General features: G+C 34.4%; 1 protein-coding gene across 4 annotated transcripts in view; it reads right to left on the bottom strand.

Annotated features, from left to right (window-relative positions):
* The window catches only part of LOC143222853 (inactive tyrosine-protein kinase 7-like), a 98,168-nt gene that overhangs the window by 27,897 nt on the left and 52,713 nt on the right, over positions 1-17,558 (bottom strand). For all 4 annotated transcript variants that reach the window (XM_076449940.1, XM_076449944.1, XM_076449941.1 and 1 more), the window contains 4 exons: positions 12,773-13,060; positions 11,946-12,093; positions 4,359-4,495; positions 526-822 (listed from right to left, as the gene is read on the bottom strand). In XM_076449940.1, the coding sequence (XP_076306055.1) occupies positions 526-822; positions 4,359-4,495; positions 11,946-12,093; positions 12,773-13,060 (870 nt within the window). The remainder of the gene's footprint in view (positions 1-525; positions 823-4,358; positions 4,496-11,945; positions 12,094-12,772; positions 13,061-17,558) is intronic.

The following is a 17,558-nucleotide window of genomic DNA, read 5'->3' as shown; positions in this document are numbered from 1 at the left end:
TAAATGAATATTTAAACTAGATTACAACAAGTACCAGAAGAATAAATGAATATTTAAACCAGATTACAACACTTAACACTTAAACTGGATGAATAAATAAACATTGAAACTAGATTACAACACTCAACATTTAAACCAGAAGAATAAATGAATATTGAAACTAGATTACAACACTCAACACTTAAACTGGATGAATAAATGAACATTTAAACTAGATTACAACACTCAACACTTAAACTGGATGAATAAATGAACATTTAAACTAGATTACAACACTCAACACTTAAACCAGAAGAATAAATGAATATTGAAACTAGATTACAACACTCAACACTTAAACTGGATGAATAAATAAACATTTAAACAAGATTACAACACTCAAACTTAAACTGGATGAATAAATAAACATTTAAACTAGATTACAACACTCAACAGTTAAACCAGAAGAATAAATGAATATTGAAACTAAATTACAACAACGAATACTTAAATTAGATCCTAATAAAGTGCATTTAATGAATTTACCTGAAACATACAGGTCAACACTGTATCGCTTTTGGCCTGCTATATTCTCTGCCGTACAAGTGTAAAATCCTGAGTCAGACACGGCAACAGCATGAATTATTAACCTAGTTCCATCCACTCTGACATGCCCTGCATCACTAATTACCTTTCCATCTGGGCCTTCCCACCAGATTCGGGGCTTTGGATGACCAGCTGGATGTTTACATGCGATTTCAAACATCCCATTTTGAGGAACCACGTTCTTCTCACCTGATTTCACAGGTGGTTCAAAGGAATCCTCTTTGATGTCATGTAGGACTAAAATAAAGTTATCATATTAGTTAACTTATAACGACAAAAAAGTATGAATTAAACTTTGTTGCTTCCATAAAAAGCCAAGTTTTAATCGCGCACAGTGTCTCATAGAATAACTCTGAAATTTTCAAGTACACATATATAATTCATAGCTCCATCATCTCTTGACCGTTTAAAATGTCATTACACTTTTGGATTCAGAAAGTCAAACCTCTTCGAATGATATGTTTGATCACGCTCAAACTCTCATAGATTAATTTCCTCTATTCGTATCTAAATTAATTTCAATTTGAGGTCAGGATGGTAGAGATCTCGATGAAAAATAAAAGTGAACCGGATATTCGTGATACCTACACTTGATATTTCTGGTGCACAAAAACGTGGATAATAAATAAAGGGGGGGGGAGAAGGTCTCACGGACTATTCACTTTAATCATTCTTAACAGAATTTCAATTGCCCGTAGAAACGTTTAGCTCATAGCTCCATCTCTTGACTGATTTGAGATTCAATTACAATTCTGGACTCAAGAGTTCAAACCATTTCTATTTATTATTTTACTGCGCCCAAAGTCTCAGAGATTAATTTACTCTAATATTGCCTAAACGAACTTAAATTTGAGGGTAGACTTGTAGAGATCCTGATGAGTAATAAAACTGAATTGGTATACGCACAACCTACGCTTGGTATTACTGGCGCACAAACACATAGCTGATAAAAAGGAAAAATGGTCTCATAGTTTAATCTACTCTAATTCTGCTTAAAATAATTTCAAGTATCGTGGTTCTTGAAGATTCCCTCTTGTTTTAAATTTATTATAAATTTAACGACTTATCGCTTCACTCATAAGCCAGCAGCTTTTACTTAAACTAATATTCTAAGTTTACAAATGGACTGATCTTGTTACTACATGAAAAATTGAGTCTTAATAAACACAAAATAGTTCACCTAATATCAGGCCACATACTCCTCCATAAATTCTTTGAACTCTGTTTGAGAATTTGAATTTTTTTTTTTTATGTATCCAGTATCTTATTGTTTTTACAGTGAATGAACTTTTGTGCAGTCAAGTTTAAACGCCGCTCAAATTGACTCCAATAACGTAGTTACAATGTACGCTTTAAGAGCCATTATTTTAATCATGGGAACAAATGTAACTACACAAACTTTGAGACTAGCTCCACAATACGTTTATTTAATGACTCTTTGTTATGAAGGAGGCAATTTCAATGTCGCTCTCTTTTTTTTGTTATAATAAATCGTTTGTAGGGAAAATGGACAAGTTATTAAATTTATAAGACGCGCTATTTGTTGTTTGTTTTCCGTTTGGACATTTAATGTTAATTTTCAAATTATACCTCGCCTGTAAAACAGCTCACAAGCCCATGTTATATAAATAAATTAAACTAACAATAAAGTATATTTTGTAAAGTTGTTCCTGGTCAGAAGAAAAAAAACTGCTGATTTTAATACCATAATAACACTATAGGTGACTTCGTAAGTGACATTTAAAAAGGTAAAATACAATTTCAACTCCTAGACACAACACCTTAATGTAGTAAACAAAACCAACTTTCTTTGTTAGATATGTCAGTGAAAATGGGGAAGTAGTTAAATATTTACTAGATATGGTAATGTGCTCTGATACAAAGGCAGCAGGCACGTTAAACCTATTGCAGGATCTTTTTGAAAAGCATAATTTTCCATTTGACAATTTATATGTTAAAAGATATGGTGGCTGTTTTGCTTTACCTGGTCTTTACATAGAACTAAAGGCACATGTGAAAATTTTAGTTCCAAAGGTATATTTATTGCTTTGCACACTGTCTGGATTTAGTGGTTGTGAATACATGTACGAATAACAAAACTACAATAAGTTTCTTTAAAGCAATACAGGAACTATATTCTTTTGTTAAATGCAGCAAAAAGCTACATGATCATCGAACAACTTCTGCAACCTAAAGGAACTAGTACTTTACAGCCACTGAGCACAACATTTTTCCTAAACTAAGCTGCAAGTAGTACCTTCCTTGTCAGCGCAATAACCGTTATGAAGTTTACCTTAGGATCTATTGTGGCCAATGGTAATTGACTGTAAAACTACTGATAATACGTGAACTATCTTGAGAGTTTTAGACTTTGAATTCTGGCTCTGTCTGATCACTATGAGTTAATTTTTAAAATTATGTGATGTGACTTTCAAGTATCTGCAAGATGAGAATATGGAAATTGCTATAGTAACATCTCAAGTGCAAGTGATGGTTTCAAAAGCACGAGCATTGAGGAAACGTTTGAATAACGTATAGCAATCCTTGAAGGAACAGCACACAAAATTAACTTTTACTTTCTCGGAATGCACCCTCCCGCTGACACAGTGGTGTGTCTGCGAATTCACACCGCTAGAAACCGGGTTTCGATACCCTAGTGGGCAGAGCACATATAGCCATTGTCTTTAATACAAACAAACAAACTTACTTGGAACCTTGGATTAGAAAGGTTTCCTATTCACTGGATCTACATTTTAAAATTGAAGTCATATTAACTATAAAAGATCGTTACCGAGTCACACTGTTTTATGAAATATCATATTTGGGTGTTTATTTGTTTGTTTTTGAAATTGCGCAAAGCTACACGAGGGCTATTTTCGCTAGCTGTTCCTAATTTAATTAGAACTAGTGAAGTCGATGTTATTCATGTAGCACCGTCTCAGTTACTTGATGGTGCTGTAGGTTGAGTTAGAACTAGTGAAGTCAATGTTATTTTGTTTATTGAATGAATCTGCTGTTGATTGTTGATGGAGAGAGTATTTCACATGTCATTTACATAATGTTTTCACTGCACATATTGGATGCCTCTGTCACCTGGTATGTCTTGATGGTTAGAAAACTTGACTCGCAATCTGCAGGTCATGGGATCGAAATCCAGCGTCAAAAATATTTACTCTTTCATTTGAGCGGGTGTTATAATATATAATGCATATATTGTATATACTATATACTGTATTATAATATATCGGCAAATCGAACTATTCGTTTGTTAGAACACAGTCCAAGAGGTGACTGAAGCTGCTTCCTACTGCTTATCTTACCTCTGGTCAACAGCTCAAAATTATCCACAGCTTTAGTATATTCAATGTTAACAAACAAAGTATCTTGTACGTACCATTCTTGTACATGTTGTTTTGTGTATTACACATGCATATAAATACAGATATGGAGTGATGATATTTTAGACTGCACTATATACATGACGCCTGTGCAACAGACGCTACGTGCAAAAAATGTAACTGTTAGACGTGGATAGTTGTATTTAAACTAAAAAATGTATGCACAAGTAACTGATATATCAACATTACAACAATACACATTATTAAGTATTTTGGGACACTTATCTCCAATGACTTGGGTGCTTGATGGTCGTGCTTAAAATAACAGTTACACGCAATATATTAATTAAAGTGAGGATACGTTTACTATTATATGATTGGAGACACAGTTAATAATTAATCTATTAGCACAACATCATTTTAATTGTTACATACATGCCACTTTAAGGTGAGCCACATAGGTCTGTTGAGGGACATCTTTAGAAATGCTAGTTCCAACACAGCGGTAAATTCCTTCATCAGCATCTCTCACTCTAGATACCACCAGGGACCCATTGGGGTATACAATAAACCTGTAACAAAGTAATCAACAGTTACCAACAATCAACTTGCACTAAATATTGTCGATAAGACACATAACGTAGCTAAAACTAATATATAGAATTACACACGGGCTGTTTGTTCTATAAGTTCTTTTTGTTCCATACGTTCTTTTTTGTTCTTTTGTGTGCGAGCTTTCGGCTCTCTTACTTTCATCAGGCAATAATGCGCAGAACAAAATAGAGTACAATGTGTGGATAATTCTACAAATGCGCTAAATATTGTTAGTTTTAGCTTTAAAAGTGGTACACTGTTCAACCGTTCCGTCTGTAAAAGTGATTTTGTCTTGAGAACATAGATATTAAGAAATAAACCAATATTTAATATTTTCTATAATACTTCTATTTGCTGAGATAACTCGTTATATTCCATCCATTAAATTAATCTCTTACTGCACAGTGTTAAGAGATTAGAATATATGCATTTATTTCCATGAGTATGCTGTGAATGAGTTTTGATTCTTATTGTAAGTTAAGAAATAAACATTGAGTTGTATTCATAGTTTAGTTTTAGTTCAAGCAACTCTACCAGAGCAACAATTTATATGACATTAACCTAACAATTAAGATCTATCTGCATTGTGAAATAAATTCAACTGGTTAAAGTTGACAAAAGAAATTGTATAAATTCTAATGGTGATATATATATCTATATATAGTACATTGTTCACAACTGTATTTGAGTCATTTTACTTCGATAAATAGATACAAATATGTAAATAATGTTATGGCATTTCGTCGAATTCATTATTCTATATCATATAGCACACCAGCTATTAAATTATTATATATTAAGGATTTTTTTTTTTTAACACACATATATTACTGATCATGTGACGTTGTTAATGAAATAATTTTTTTTTGTTCATCGAATATTAACTGATAATTTGATCACTCAAGCAACTAAACTATTTCTCTATACTTGCTCATTTCTGGCTGATCTAAATGTATTTATACTTTTTGTCAATACTGTTTTTAGGAGACCAGTATCACAGATGTGTGAGATTATATATGCAACTGATATATAAGCACCCGTCGAAAACGAATTAAACGAGATATTAATTTGTCATATTTAATGGTCAGGACATTCTGTAAACAGACAAAACGGTAGGTGGAATGATATAATGATCTAACATTAAAGCATTAAGGCGGTCGTGACGTAGCCGGTACTTATTAAATAAAAAATATAGACATCTGCGCTGCAAGTATATAACTTTAACATTTTCATTGTTTTATTTTTCATGAAAAACTTTTCAAAAGTTAGTACATAATTTATATTTAGAAGAGCAAAGCGCTTTGCTCGTACACTGCCAACTAACTATCACAACAAGATTAGTCTAAACATGTCATCATTAAAGGTTACAAGTATGAAACATAACATCTAATATTTACGAGAACAGCTGTGCCCTCTGAACGGGTCATGACTATTCTATACATTACATTACTCAGTTAATGAATAAATTATGACGTATTAGTAGTTTTTTTTCTACTTTTCTTTATGTAATTACGAAAAACGAATGAGACTTTGCAGGGTTTATTATACCGAAGAGCTTATAGGTACTAAAACCTAGGCAACAGTTTTATAATCTAATGAAATAATTATCTCCTTAGTGCCAAATGTGGAAAGTGTAATTTTTGTAAACAATAATATGCTGAGATGAGAGAAACGCGCAATAAATTGATTCCAGAAACCATAATAAAAAGTACTTGTCTCTTATAACACCCTTATCCTCCAATGGCACAGCGAAATATCTGCTGACTTAAAAGTTAGAAACAGGGTTTCGATACCCGTGGGGGGAAGGTGGAAAGCACAGATAGCCCACAAGCTTAATTACTAACAATCAACTTATGAAGACCTCTAGTGGCATTTCTGTAATGTTGATTTTCGTTGAAAAAAAATTTTTTTTAAAGGCTATTTAAGATTTTCTTACCGTTTAATTTAATTTCAGGTTAAAACAGAGAATGAAGCACAGTAACACAAGATATTACTTTTTAAATACGAATCAATGAGCAGATATAAATGGTAACAGTTAATTCCACTATTCAATTACAAGAATCCAGCAGTTAGTGGTTGGTGATACATTAATTACTTTCCTTATAGTATATTACCTCTAAATCAGGAACAGATAGGACATATCGCCCTCGAATAGCTTTCTACAAATCCAAGAAACAAACAAATAGACTCCCTGTGGTGTTATATATATAATTGTTTTGTTGTGTTTGTTTTTGAATTTCGCGCAGAGCTACTCGAGGGCTATCTGCGCTAGCCGTTCCTAATTTAGCAGTGTAAGACTAGAGGGAAGGCAACTAGTCATTACCACCCACCGCCAACTCTTGGGCTACTCTTTTACCAACGAATAGTGGGATTGACCGTCACATTATAACGCCCCCACGGCTGGGAGGGCGAGCATGTTTGACGCGACGGGGATTCGAACATGCAACTCTCAGATTACGAGTGGAACGCCTTAACTCACCTGGCCATGCCGGGACTATATATAATTAAAGAGATTATGATTGATTGCTTTTTTGTCTTTTATTAAGCAACATGCAACAAAACGATATTCTTATTCAAGATGTATTTCCTACATTTTAAGTATCATCCTTTTACGTTATTAATATCGGAATATGAAAACACAAAAACGGTTGAAACGAGATAGGGAGAAAAAATTAACATTTTGCAAAACTGCAGTCAGCGATTCGTTTGGCCTAAATGTTGTCTTTTTAAATTATTCTTGAATAACTTTTGGTAATGTTTGTATTTTTATGTGTTAACATGCTATAATTGCATTCGTTATTTTCATCTTCAGAATGATAATAAATTATAGTCTTCCTTAAAACGTAAAAAGAATTATATCCTAATTGGTTATTTTTAGTGAACGAGACGCGAAAATACTTGCCAGAATTTCCATATTTTTAACAGCAATATTACAGTGTTTTGTCGTTGTTTTTTCTTATTGGGCCTGCGACATCTTTCGGTTCATGTTTGCAACTATTCTGCCAATCTAAAAAAAGGGGAATAGCCTTCAAATTTCAATGGCGCCGATGTAAGAGAAGTGTTCTGGGAGGCGCAGGCTTCTTGGTTATCTCAGTGCCCACTATACTATCACCGCTTCAAAAAACAAGCAGACTATGAATTAGCTCGCACCCGAATCGTCGTTTCAGGAACTTAACTGTGAAAGGAAAGTAGCTCACGAGAGTCTACAGACGGCATTCAAATTACGAAGGGGATCGCATCCATCATAATTAATTTTTTGTTTGTTTGTAATGAAACTCATAGAAGATGCCGCGCCACTGTCTATAAATACCACTACTTTAGCTTCTTCACGTCTCCGGTTTATTCATAGCTTGGATGGTATCCCACAATAACAGTTTCTAAACTAAAGGTTATTAAACTTTTTGACTTACATAACCCAAAACTGCCTTTTATCCACCAGAGTACGTAATCTCTGTACTAAGCCTAACAAGATGGGTATTGTCACTTGTGTTTTCACTCACACTTTCACCTCTGACGTTTTATTTATAATGAACCGACCCTTCACTAAGCTTATTTTTCATATAGCAAACATGACAGTTAAAATTTATCACACTATAAACAAGTAGTTTGTAATTGCAACAAACATCTAGCATCTCAAACAATGTTTGAAGAATCAACCAATTACAGAGGTTCGTATTGTAGCCATTTTAGATCATTTATTTTATCAATAGCGCATTTTGTATCCCCCTGTGATTATTGGAGTACCCCGCATATTGCTTTCCAAAATAAATATTCTAATTTATGAAGTTTTTCTGGCAAGTATTGATGCATACGTAACATACGTCGGTATTTTTGAAACAAAAGCTTCTCAAACAAATTTCACGAGATGCACTTGTAACCACAAACGTTAGGAAATCACAAAGCGTTTTAATTATTTACTTCAAGAATGACTTAAGTTATACTAAAGTATATAACCAATGATTCGTCGGTTTTCAGCCTTTAAACCGGCATTTTTATATTATTATCATGCTACTTACATGTAAATAGTGTTTTATAAAATTTTAATCCCAGCACACCTATCGAGTTATGGTATTTAATGAAAGGCATGCTGACAATGACTTGTTGGAGACACTAAATAGATCTGAACTGTTATTTTTTACGTCCGTCGCCGAAGATGAACAAAGGTTATGTTTTCGCCTCTGTGTGTGTGTTTGTCAAAAAGATTTATCGAAAATCGTTGAATGAATTTTGACGAAAGTTGGTATAAATTTAAAAGTGATATGTTTTGGAGGGTCACGGAAAGGTCATGAAATAAAAAAATCCTTATCTGTTAATATGGGAACCAATTTTACATACTATTTTTGCTTTATTGCTTACTCAAAAATGATTTAATATTGATGAAACTTGGTTGACATATACAGAATATTATTCTTCATTGTTCTACCAAATATACATATATTTATTTCATATATTTTGAGAGCGTAATATATTTAAGGCTGGGTGGCCGTGGTTTGCGCTCTAAATAGTTCTCCTTTAGTTATACACTTGTGATTTAGAACACGAAATGTTCAAACCGAGATGAATACGAAAGAAAGAACATATGAGGTATACGAGATTTTATATCATAAGATTGGTACAAATTTATTCATCTTTTATTATTGATTACTGTTATCAGCTTAGTTAGTGTGTTTCTTTTTAATTTCGCGCAAAGTTATACGAGGGCTATTGCGCTAGCCGTCTCTAATTTAGCAGTGTAAGACTATAGAAAAGGTAGCTAGTCATCATCACCCACCACCAACTCTTGAGCTACTCTTTTACCAACGAATAGTGGAATTGACCATCACATTATAACGCCCAAACGGCTGAAAGGGCATGTTTGGTGTGACGGGGATTCGAACTCGCGACCCTCAGTGAACGAGTCGGACGCCTTAACCCACCTGGCCATGCCGGGCCATTATCAGCTAAGAAGACACTAACAATTGATAAATATTTTAGCCAGTAAAGCGTCAGAATAAGATAGATTGCCAATAATTTTAATGATAATGCGACTTACACTTTGTTAGTTTTTAAGAAACGATGGTAGCAGCGTCTCGTTAAAATTTAAAACACGTTGTTCGTTTAAGCATAAAAACTACACAATGGGCTATTTGTGCTGTGCCCACCACAGATAATAAACTCCAATTTGTAGCCTATTAAGTTCTCAGATTTAACGCAGAGCTACTAAGGGGGCGTTTTAAACTCAGTTGTTATATTTAATTAAACGTCTATTAATGAGAAAAAAAACACAAGAAATTACTATAAATATTTACCCAATAATATTTCTAAATTTGATTAAAGTCAGGAAATACTTAATAAGTATTATCTTATTTCCTTTATGTCTACACCTTTATTAATATGGTTACATTCCCTTTAAGGTGAATTTTGAAATAATTAGGGGTATGGTAATGCTGGAATATACGAACACCGTTCCGGAAGATGAATTTAGAGCTTATTCCTGACACTTCAAAATCTTAAAAATATGTATATGAAAATACATACAAGTCATTAAATGTATACCTAAACTTAAGTGTCTTTCATAACAAAATTATCAAAGAGTCAAAGAATATTCTGACTGTTTGTTACCCCTCCTCCCATATCTCTATGATATAGCTTTTTAACAATGTGAAGCACATACACATTATCACTATCCCTGAGGAACGGGCGATAGGCCCCTTGCGACAGCTCCTGCTCAAGAGCAATTGTCAGAGCATTAAGATGGCGCATGTTTAAAATACTTTACGTGATTATTAACATCCACGAATGTGTTACTAAACTCTTAATAAAAATACAGTTTTACAGTTGTATCGTGTATTACGCACACGATTTTAAATTATTTACTTAATATATAAAAAAGTTTAAGTTTTCATGCTAACATGACAGGAGCTGTGCAGAGCATTATAAAATTGAATTGGTTTGTTTTGAATTTCGTCCAAAGCTACACGAGGACTAGCTGCGCTAGCCGTCCCTAATTTAGCAGTGTAAGACTAGAGGGAAGGCAACTAGCTAATCATTATCATTCACGCCAACTCTTGGGCTACTCTTTTACCAACAAATAGTAACATTGACTGTCACATTATAACGCCCCCATAGCTGAAAGGGCGAGCATGTTTGGTGTGACGAGGGTTCGAACCTGCAACCATCGGAGTCGAGTGCCCTTATCACCTGGCTATACCGGGCCTTAGTAATTATTGGTGGACAAGATGTTTGAGAAATGTTATTTATTGCTTGTAAAAGTAAAGTCAAATATCTTTGACTTCCTTTGAGTTTTTAATAAAAAATTTATATTGTAAATACCCACAAATATATGTTTTTGTGTTATCAGCCTATTGGTGATAAATTTATTAATATATATTAATGTGCTTAGTAAGTGCTGTCTATATGTTACAATGTCTGATTTACAAGAAATGTTTCATTGGTATAATTTTCAGAGTGCTTTGTACTTAGTTAAAGATAATTCTGAACGTTATTAATTTCCCTTCTCCATCATTAAATCTTGGGTATTAGTAAGACACTAGTTAGTAGTTTATTTTGTTTCTGAATACTGGGCATTGCATGCCCAGAAGCAATATATTACAAAAATTCCCCTTGCACCGCTTGATGGCGCCTAAATGAACTTCAGCAGACCTTACATTACTATATCTAATATATTAGGCTAGATATTTCGTTTCTATGGTAACTACGATATTATGCAAATAGTATACTTACAGCATATAATAATGAAGTGAAGTTAAATCGCACTTAAAATTTTGAACAGCTGAGTCACCACCTGTATGGATTACTTCGCAGTTTTGATTTGGTGTTTCAAATCGTCTTTTAACATTCCTCACCAAAACGTATGGGTTTTGACTGTATCGGTATTTGGTTTGGTTTGATTTGAATTTCGTGAAAAACTACTCGAAAGCTATCTGCGCCAGCCGTCCCTAATTTAGCAGTGTAAGACTAGAGGAAAGGCAGCTAGTCATCACCACCCACCGACGACTCTTGGGCTACTCTTTTACCAACGAATAATAGGATTGACCGTCACATTATAACGCCCCCATGACTGGAAGGGCAAGCATGTTTGGTGCAACAGAGATTCGAACCTGTGACCCTCAGGTTACAGGTCGAGTGCCTTAATCACTAAATTAGAAGCAATTATGCCTGATTCTTGAGGTTCTCTGGCCTGGCAGTTTAGTCTTTGTCTTAGAAAGTATACAAGCTTTAAGTGTAAAATTTAAAAAAAATCACTATGTAAATGAACATAAAATTTTGGTTTCTCTTGTTTCTGTAAGTTAAAATGGTGTTTCTTTGTATCCAAAACTATTTTACTTTATACACTGTTAAATACGTTTCTAATAATAAAGAAACCTTAACATCCAAAATATCTGATCAGAAAAAAAGTAAAACAAAAACATACTCTGTGGTACCTACCTGGAACTGTTGTGGAGAATGACTTCCTTGTTATGATAGTACCACTCTACAGACACAGCATTTTCATAGACACAGTTAAACACTGCAGTGTCATCCTTTCTGACAGTAACGTCTTGCGGAAGCTTCAGAATACGTGGCACCTGTTTACCTGGAAATCATTTTGATCAATGTTAGTTTACTTTAAATATTTAGCACTAGATAATACAGTGTCAGATTTATATCTTTTGCGCTAGGTGAATTCCTTTATTTACTGACTGCCACTAGTTATTGTGTTTTAATTATCACTTTAAGGTCTATGTATATAACGAGAATCACTGTGTGCATAAGTTCTTATTGGACATGTGAAACTGAACGTGAATAGTTTACTGACAACTTATAATGATTTATTTTACTTCATTTAATTTACACATGTAAAGTATGTACAAATTAAATATGTCTCTATTACAAAGAAATTTATATATACTTGAGTTAATAAGTATGATAGACCTAAGACAAAATTTGAATCGCTATGTGTTTTCAAGTAATATTTGTAGAATTCTATGAACTAAAAGCTGGATCATCGATCAATGTTATAATTAGGGACAATGAGTTTCTATTTGATTGTTTCTTGCTGAGATAAAATAACTAACACTACAGCACTACATTCTGTTTATATAAAAAGTTCTTTTTGAATATTCGGCAGGACAGTGATTGGCGTTAGACCATTTTGTTACGTTAAGCAAAAAATTAAATTATTATATATGTAGATATAGGAATGTAATTTGATACTTGTTTCAAAATTCTTTTACACCTCTCTTCAATAACAAAAATAAAAGTGTACGACCCACTTTTTAAACGAAGGGCAAAGTTTTTGGTGCTTTCCAAAACGCCAGCTTCATTAACTCCACGACAGGAGTAAATGCCGTTATCTTCAAAGGTCAGTTTGTGAATGTGGAGCCGTCTGTGGCGGATTGATACCTTGTTACTTCTGGAGATCTTGTTACCATTGTGGAACCACTCGTAGCTGATATTAGAGCTTCCGTCAGCTTTACATCGAAGTACCAGCTCCTTGCCGGGAACCAAGTCTCTTTCTCGAGATGGACTGTGAAGCTGGACTTCGGCCATGTCACTGATCCCTGTACAGAGAGAGAAAAAATTTTACTTGGATTCTGCGCGAGACAATAGCCATGTATACACACCCACATATGTATAGAAAATTAATACTCAACAGTCAAGTAAAATCAAAAGAAAGGGCTGCATTAAAAATAACAAACCTCTGACTAATGATATTTTCTAATAAACAAAAACAAGCCTATACAGAAATCATAAACGCTGCACAAATCGAAAGGATCTCCAGAGTGCCTCTGACTAATGATATTTTCTAATAAACAAAAACAAGCCTAAACAGAAATCATAAACGCTGCACTAATCGAAAGGATCTCCAGAGTACAGGACATAACGTGGAATATAAAATGTACCCTAGAAAATATTTTGGAGGTGACTGGGGAAGCAAGACTCGCATTGCAGTGGAGATATACCGTCTGTCAATCCTAACCTCTGTTTGCCAGTCTCACATGAATAAATTTATAAATAATAATAAAATAATCATAAGAAATATAAATTAGGAGTGCAAGCCCACAACGTCCCACATTTGTATCACCCTTCACTGTCTGCAGACACTTGTGGGAAGGTGACCGCTTTCCAAAGAAATTAGCAATTTGCCCCTGAAGAAGAAAGGTCCACTCTTCGAAAGCGTTCGGTTTTAATTAATTTCTATCAAGACTTATTGAACCTACGTACTTTTCTAACATTAAGAAATTATCCATTATTCAGTTTCTAAATCTAAGTGTGTGCCTCTATGTTAGGAAATGAAGTATTTTCAACTTCTAATTCTACTATATAAATAGTGTTAATAACATTATTTATCTCAGGATTATATATACTAATTCAGGGGTTCCCAACCAAAGCCTTGGCAGGGGTCGCGAAGCCTTGACAGGGGAGTCATGTTCTCAGTTGCTTGTCTTCGTGAGATACATTAATTCAGGTGACATCAAAGACGAATTCTTATTCTGCAGTGCACTTGAAACCACAACAAAAGCTGATGATGTCATGGAAAAAGTTTCAACTTTTTTTCAAGACGAAGATCTTCAATGGGAAAACGTGTGTGGGGTTTGTACGGATGGGGCACTGACTATGCTGGGATCGAAATCAGGATTCCAGTCGAGAGTGAAGAAGCTAGCACCTCAAGCAAAGGGCATCCACTGCATGATTCACCGATATGCTCTCGCCAGTAAGACTCTCCCTGCCTCTTTGCAGGAAGTGCTTGAATCTGTAATCAAAATTATAAATTATGTGAAGACTCAAGCGCTCAACACTCGCCTATTCAAAGAACTATGAAAAGACATGAATGCTGACCACGAAGTCCTTCTCTTCTACACAGCAGTACGTTGGTTGTCGAAAGGAAACGTTATCGTGTCTTTGAAATGAAAGATGAAATAAAGCTATTCCTGGAGACTCAAGAAAGGAAAGATCTTGTAGCTCACTTCGAAGATGCAGCATGGAATAAAAGGGTTGCGTACCTAGCCGACATTTTTGACCAGCTGAACAAGCTCAATTTGAAGCTTCAAGGAAGGGAAACACATGTTCTCCTTTTTCAAGATAGTCTTCGGGCCTTTGTTTCTAAACTGCAGAACTGGCGTCGGAAAACCAATCTTGGAAACATCGCTATGTTTGAAAAACTTTGTGGAGTGACGGATGAGTCTCATATCCAACTGGATCAGTTCCTCAAGGATGAGATTACCGAACATCTTCAGTCTCTATAAAAGGAAGTCGAGCGTTACTTCCCTGAGCTATCACAGGAACAGGAGGCCCTGGTAAGGAAACCATTTTGTACTGAACTTGATGTATCCAGCATCCCAGATGATATTCAAGATGAATTTCTGGATCTAAGGAACGACTCTTCAGCTCGTGATCTCTTCAAGGTGAAATTCGTGACTCAGTTCTGGTGCTCTATGTATCAGTCATACTCCAAAGTCAGCATGATAGCTTTACGTGTCCTTGTTCCATTTGCTTCTACCTACTTGAGTGAGGCAGGATTTTCCACTCTTGTCAATATAAAAACAAAGAATAGGAACAGATTGGATGTTGGAGATGACATGAGACTGGCTCTAACAAACGCTCAGCCACGAATTTCAAAGCTTGCTGCTGAAATGCAACATCAGGCATCTCACTAGCTGGGTTGGATAGCTGTTCAAACCTATGTTAATATTATTTTATGAAATATATGTTCTTTTTGTGAATTCAGGTTGGACTAATGTGATTTAATTTGCTAATAAATAATTACAGAATTTTTAAATATTTTTTAGATGTTTCTTTCCCTCTCCTTCACAGAAAATAAAAGAAAAATTAAGCTGCTGATAGTAAGCCCTAAGTAGGGGGTCACATGGGTTTCAAACTTTTAGGTAAGGGGTCGCGAGTGCCAAAAGGTTGGGAACCCCTGTACTAATTGAATCATCTATACATCTGTAAGTTAAAGCAAAAATGTCTATTCTAAACCTATTTTAAAAAAATAAAGATAAAAATTCGCATAACAACAATAATAGTTAGCTTCAAATGGAACCCCTATTACTTATTTAAACACCTTGTTATTGAAAAATATATAATTATTATAATTGCAGAAACATAATATATCTTTTTATGTTCCTGGAGTTAAATTTTCTTTCTTCCAGTACTATGAAAGGATAACAGAACTTTTTTTATTAATGAATTCATAACAAAGATTAAACATTTTAATGGAATTGTGGTGTACAGTGTGGTAAGATCAATTGTTTCGATAATTTTTACTTGTTTACAGTTTCTTAGATATTTTAAAATGGGTTGGGTATATTTTATTTACCAAAACACGTGTTTTATTATTAAAACTTATATTTTTAATTTTATCACATAAAATATTGAGTAATCTATTTGACAAAATAGCCGGTTGTTTAATCATTTTTCTTAATGAACTAGAAAGAAATATAAATTTAATCGGAAATTTATGCAGTTTAGGAATAGCATACAGAAAAGGTAAATGTATAGAAAAATTTGGTTTAGGATAAAGTTTTTAATAAGCTTAAATGAAATTATTAATTACTGTATCTTTAGAATGGTTAGTAAGTTTAAATGTTTGTATACTATTGATTTTTTATTATAATTAATGCATAAAGCTTTTTACAAATAAAACCAAAATTACAGTTAGCTTTATCAATGAGAGCTATAGCATTTTTTTTGGAATTTTTAATGTTATTTTTTAACAGATCAAACAATAAATCTATATGGTATTTTTTAAAATTTTATACGGAATAATCTAAATTTTATTTTATTAAGTACATAAAACTTCCGTTCCAAAAACTATTTAGATGGATAAGATTTAATAAAGTTAAGTTTCAAAATTTTTTCATCAATGTTGTTTTCAATAAATTTTAGAATCATTTGCTTATTACGTTTTGTGATAATTCTGTATTTAGAACATTTTTAAAACATAACAGTTTACCTCTTATGATTTCCAAGTTACCAGTAATAATATATTTATGAAAAGTATCAATAAATAAACTATTTTCTTACCACAAGGTAAGTTATTAAGTTCACATACATTTAAATTAATTATTTTTTTTATAATTGTATAATAGTGTACCGATTGCAACTTCGTATTTATAACTAACACTAGGTTTAAGTTTTCACAAAGAAATAATATACTCTTCAAAAAAAGAAACGCAAAAGGCAATATATGACACAAATTGTTAACAAGTTTATTCCGGGTAGTTCTGTATGACATATGTGAAACTTTGCACATTCACTGCTGAACATCCAAAGTCTGCAAAGGCGAAGTCCACGCTCACTAGGTGAAGTTTAACGTCACTCAACGTCAATAACGAGTATGCCCCCCCGTGAGCATCAATAACTGCTTGGCATCTCCTGCCCATGGAAGCGATGAGATGACGAATCACATCTTGTAAAATGGCTGTCCACTCAGCCTGCAAAGCTGCTGCTAACTGAGGTAGAATCTGCAGTTGAGATTGTCGCCGTCGCAGACGTCGGTCCAACTCGTCCCAAAGATGTTCGATGGGGTTTAAATCTGGTGATCTGGAGGGCCAGAGAAGAACGTTGATGTTGTGGTGTCTCAAGAAGACAGTGGTAAGTCGGGCTGTGTGAGGACGGGCGTTGTCATGTTGAAAAACGTCGTTGACGTTCACCATGATGGGTTGCACATGCGGCCTAAGAATCTCGTCGACGGTTGCGTACGGTCTGATCGGAAATCCTACGCAGCCCTGGTATGGTTGAGGCAGTAGATGTTACAGTGGTGGTCCTATCCCGAAGGTGACGTAACCGGATGTTGGGATCTTGTGCGGGCGTGGTCATACGAGGTCTGCCAGATCGTGGACGGTCACGAGTTGATCCATGTTGTTGGTAACGATTCCATAGCCTTGTGATGGTGCTTGGGTGGACATTCACAGCTCTGGCAACATCTGATCGAGATTCGCCTGCTTCCAATCGACCAATGGCGTTGTTGCGTTGTGCTTCAGTCAGTCTTGGCGTAACTGTATTGCGTGTCGGTGGCATAACACTGAGCTATGGAAACCGAGAACCCGTCACTTT

Source organism: Tachypleus tridentatus, chromosome 8, assembly GCF_004210375.1.
Source record: "Tachypleus tridentatus isolate NWPU-2018 chromosome 8, ASM421037v1, whole genome shotgun sequence".
Taxonomy (NCBI): domain Eukaryota; kingdom Metazoa; phylum Arthropoda; class Merostomata; order Xiphosura; family Limulidae; genus Tachypleus; species Tachypleus tridentatus.
Note: the sequence above shows the minus strand (reverse complement) of the source record. Positions and strands in the feature narration are given on the sequence as shown.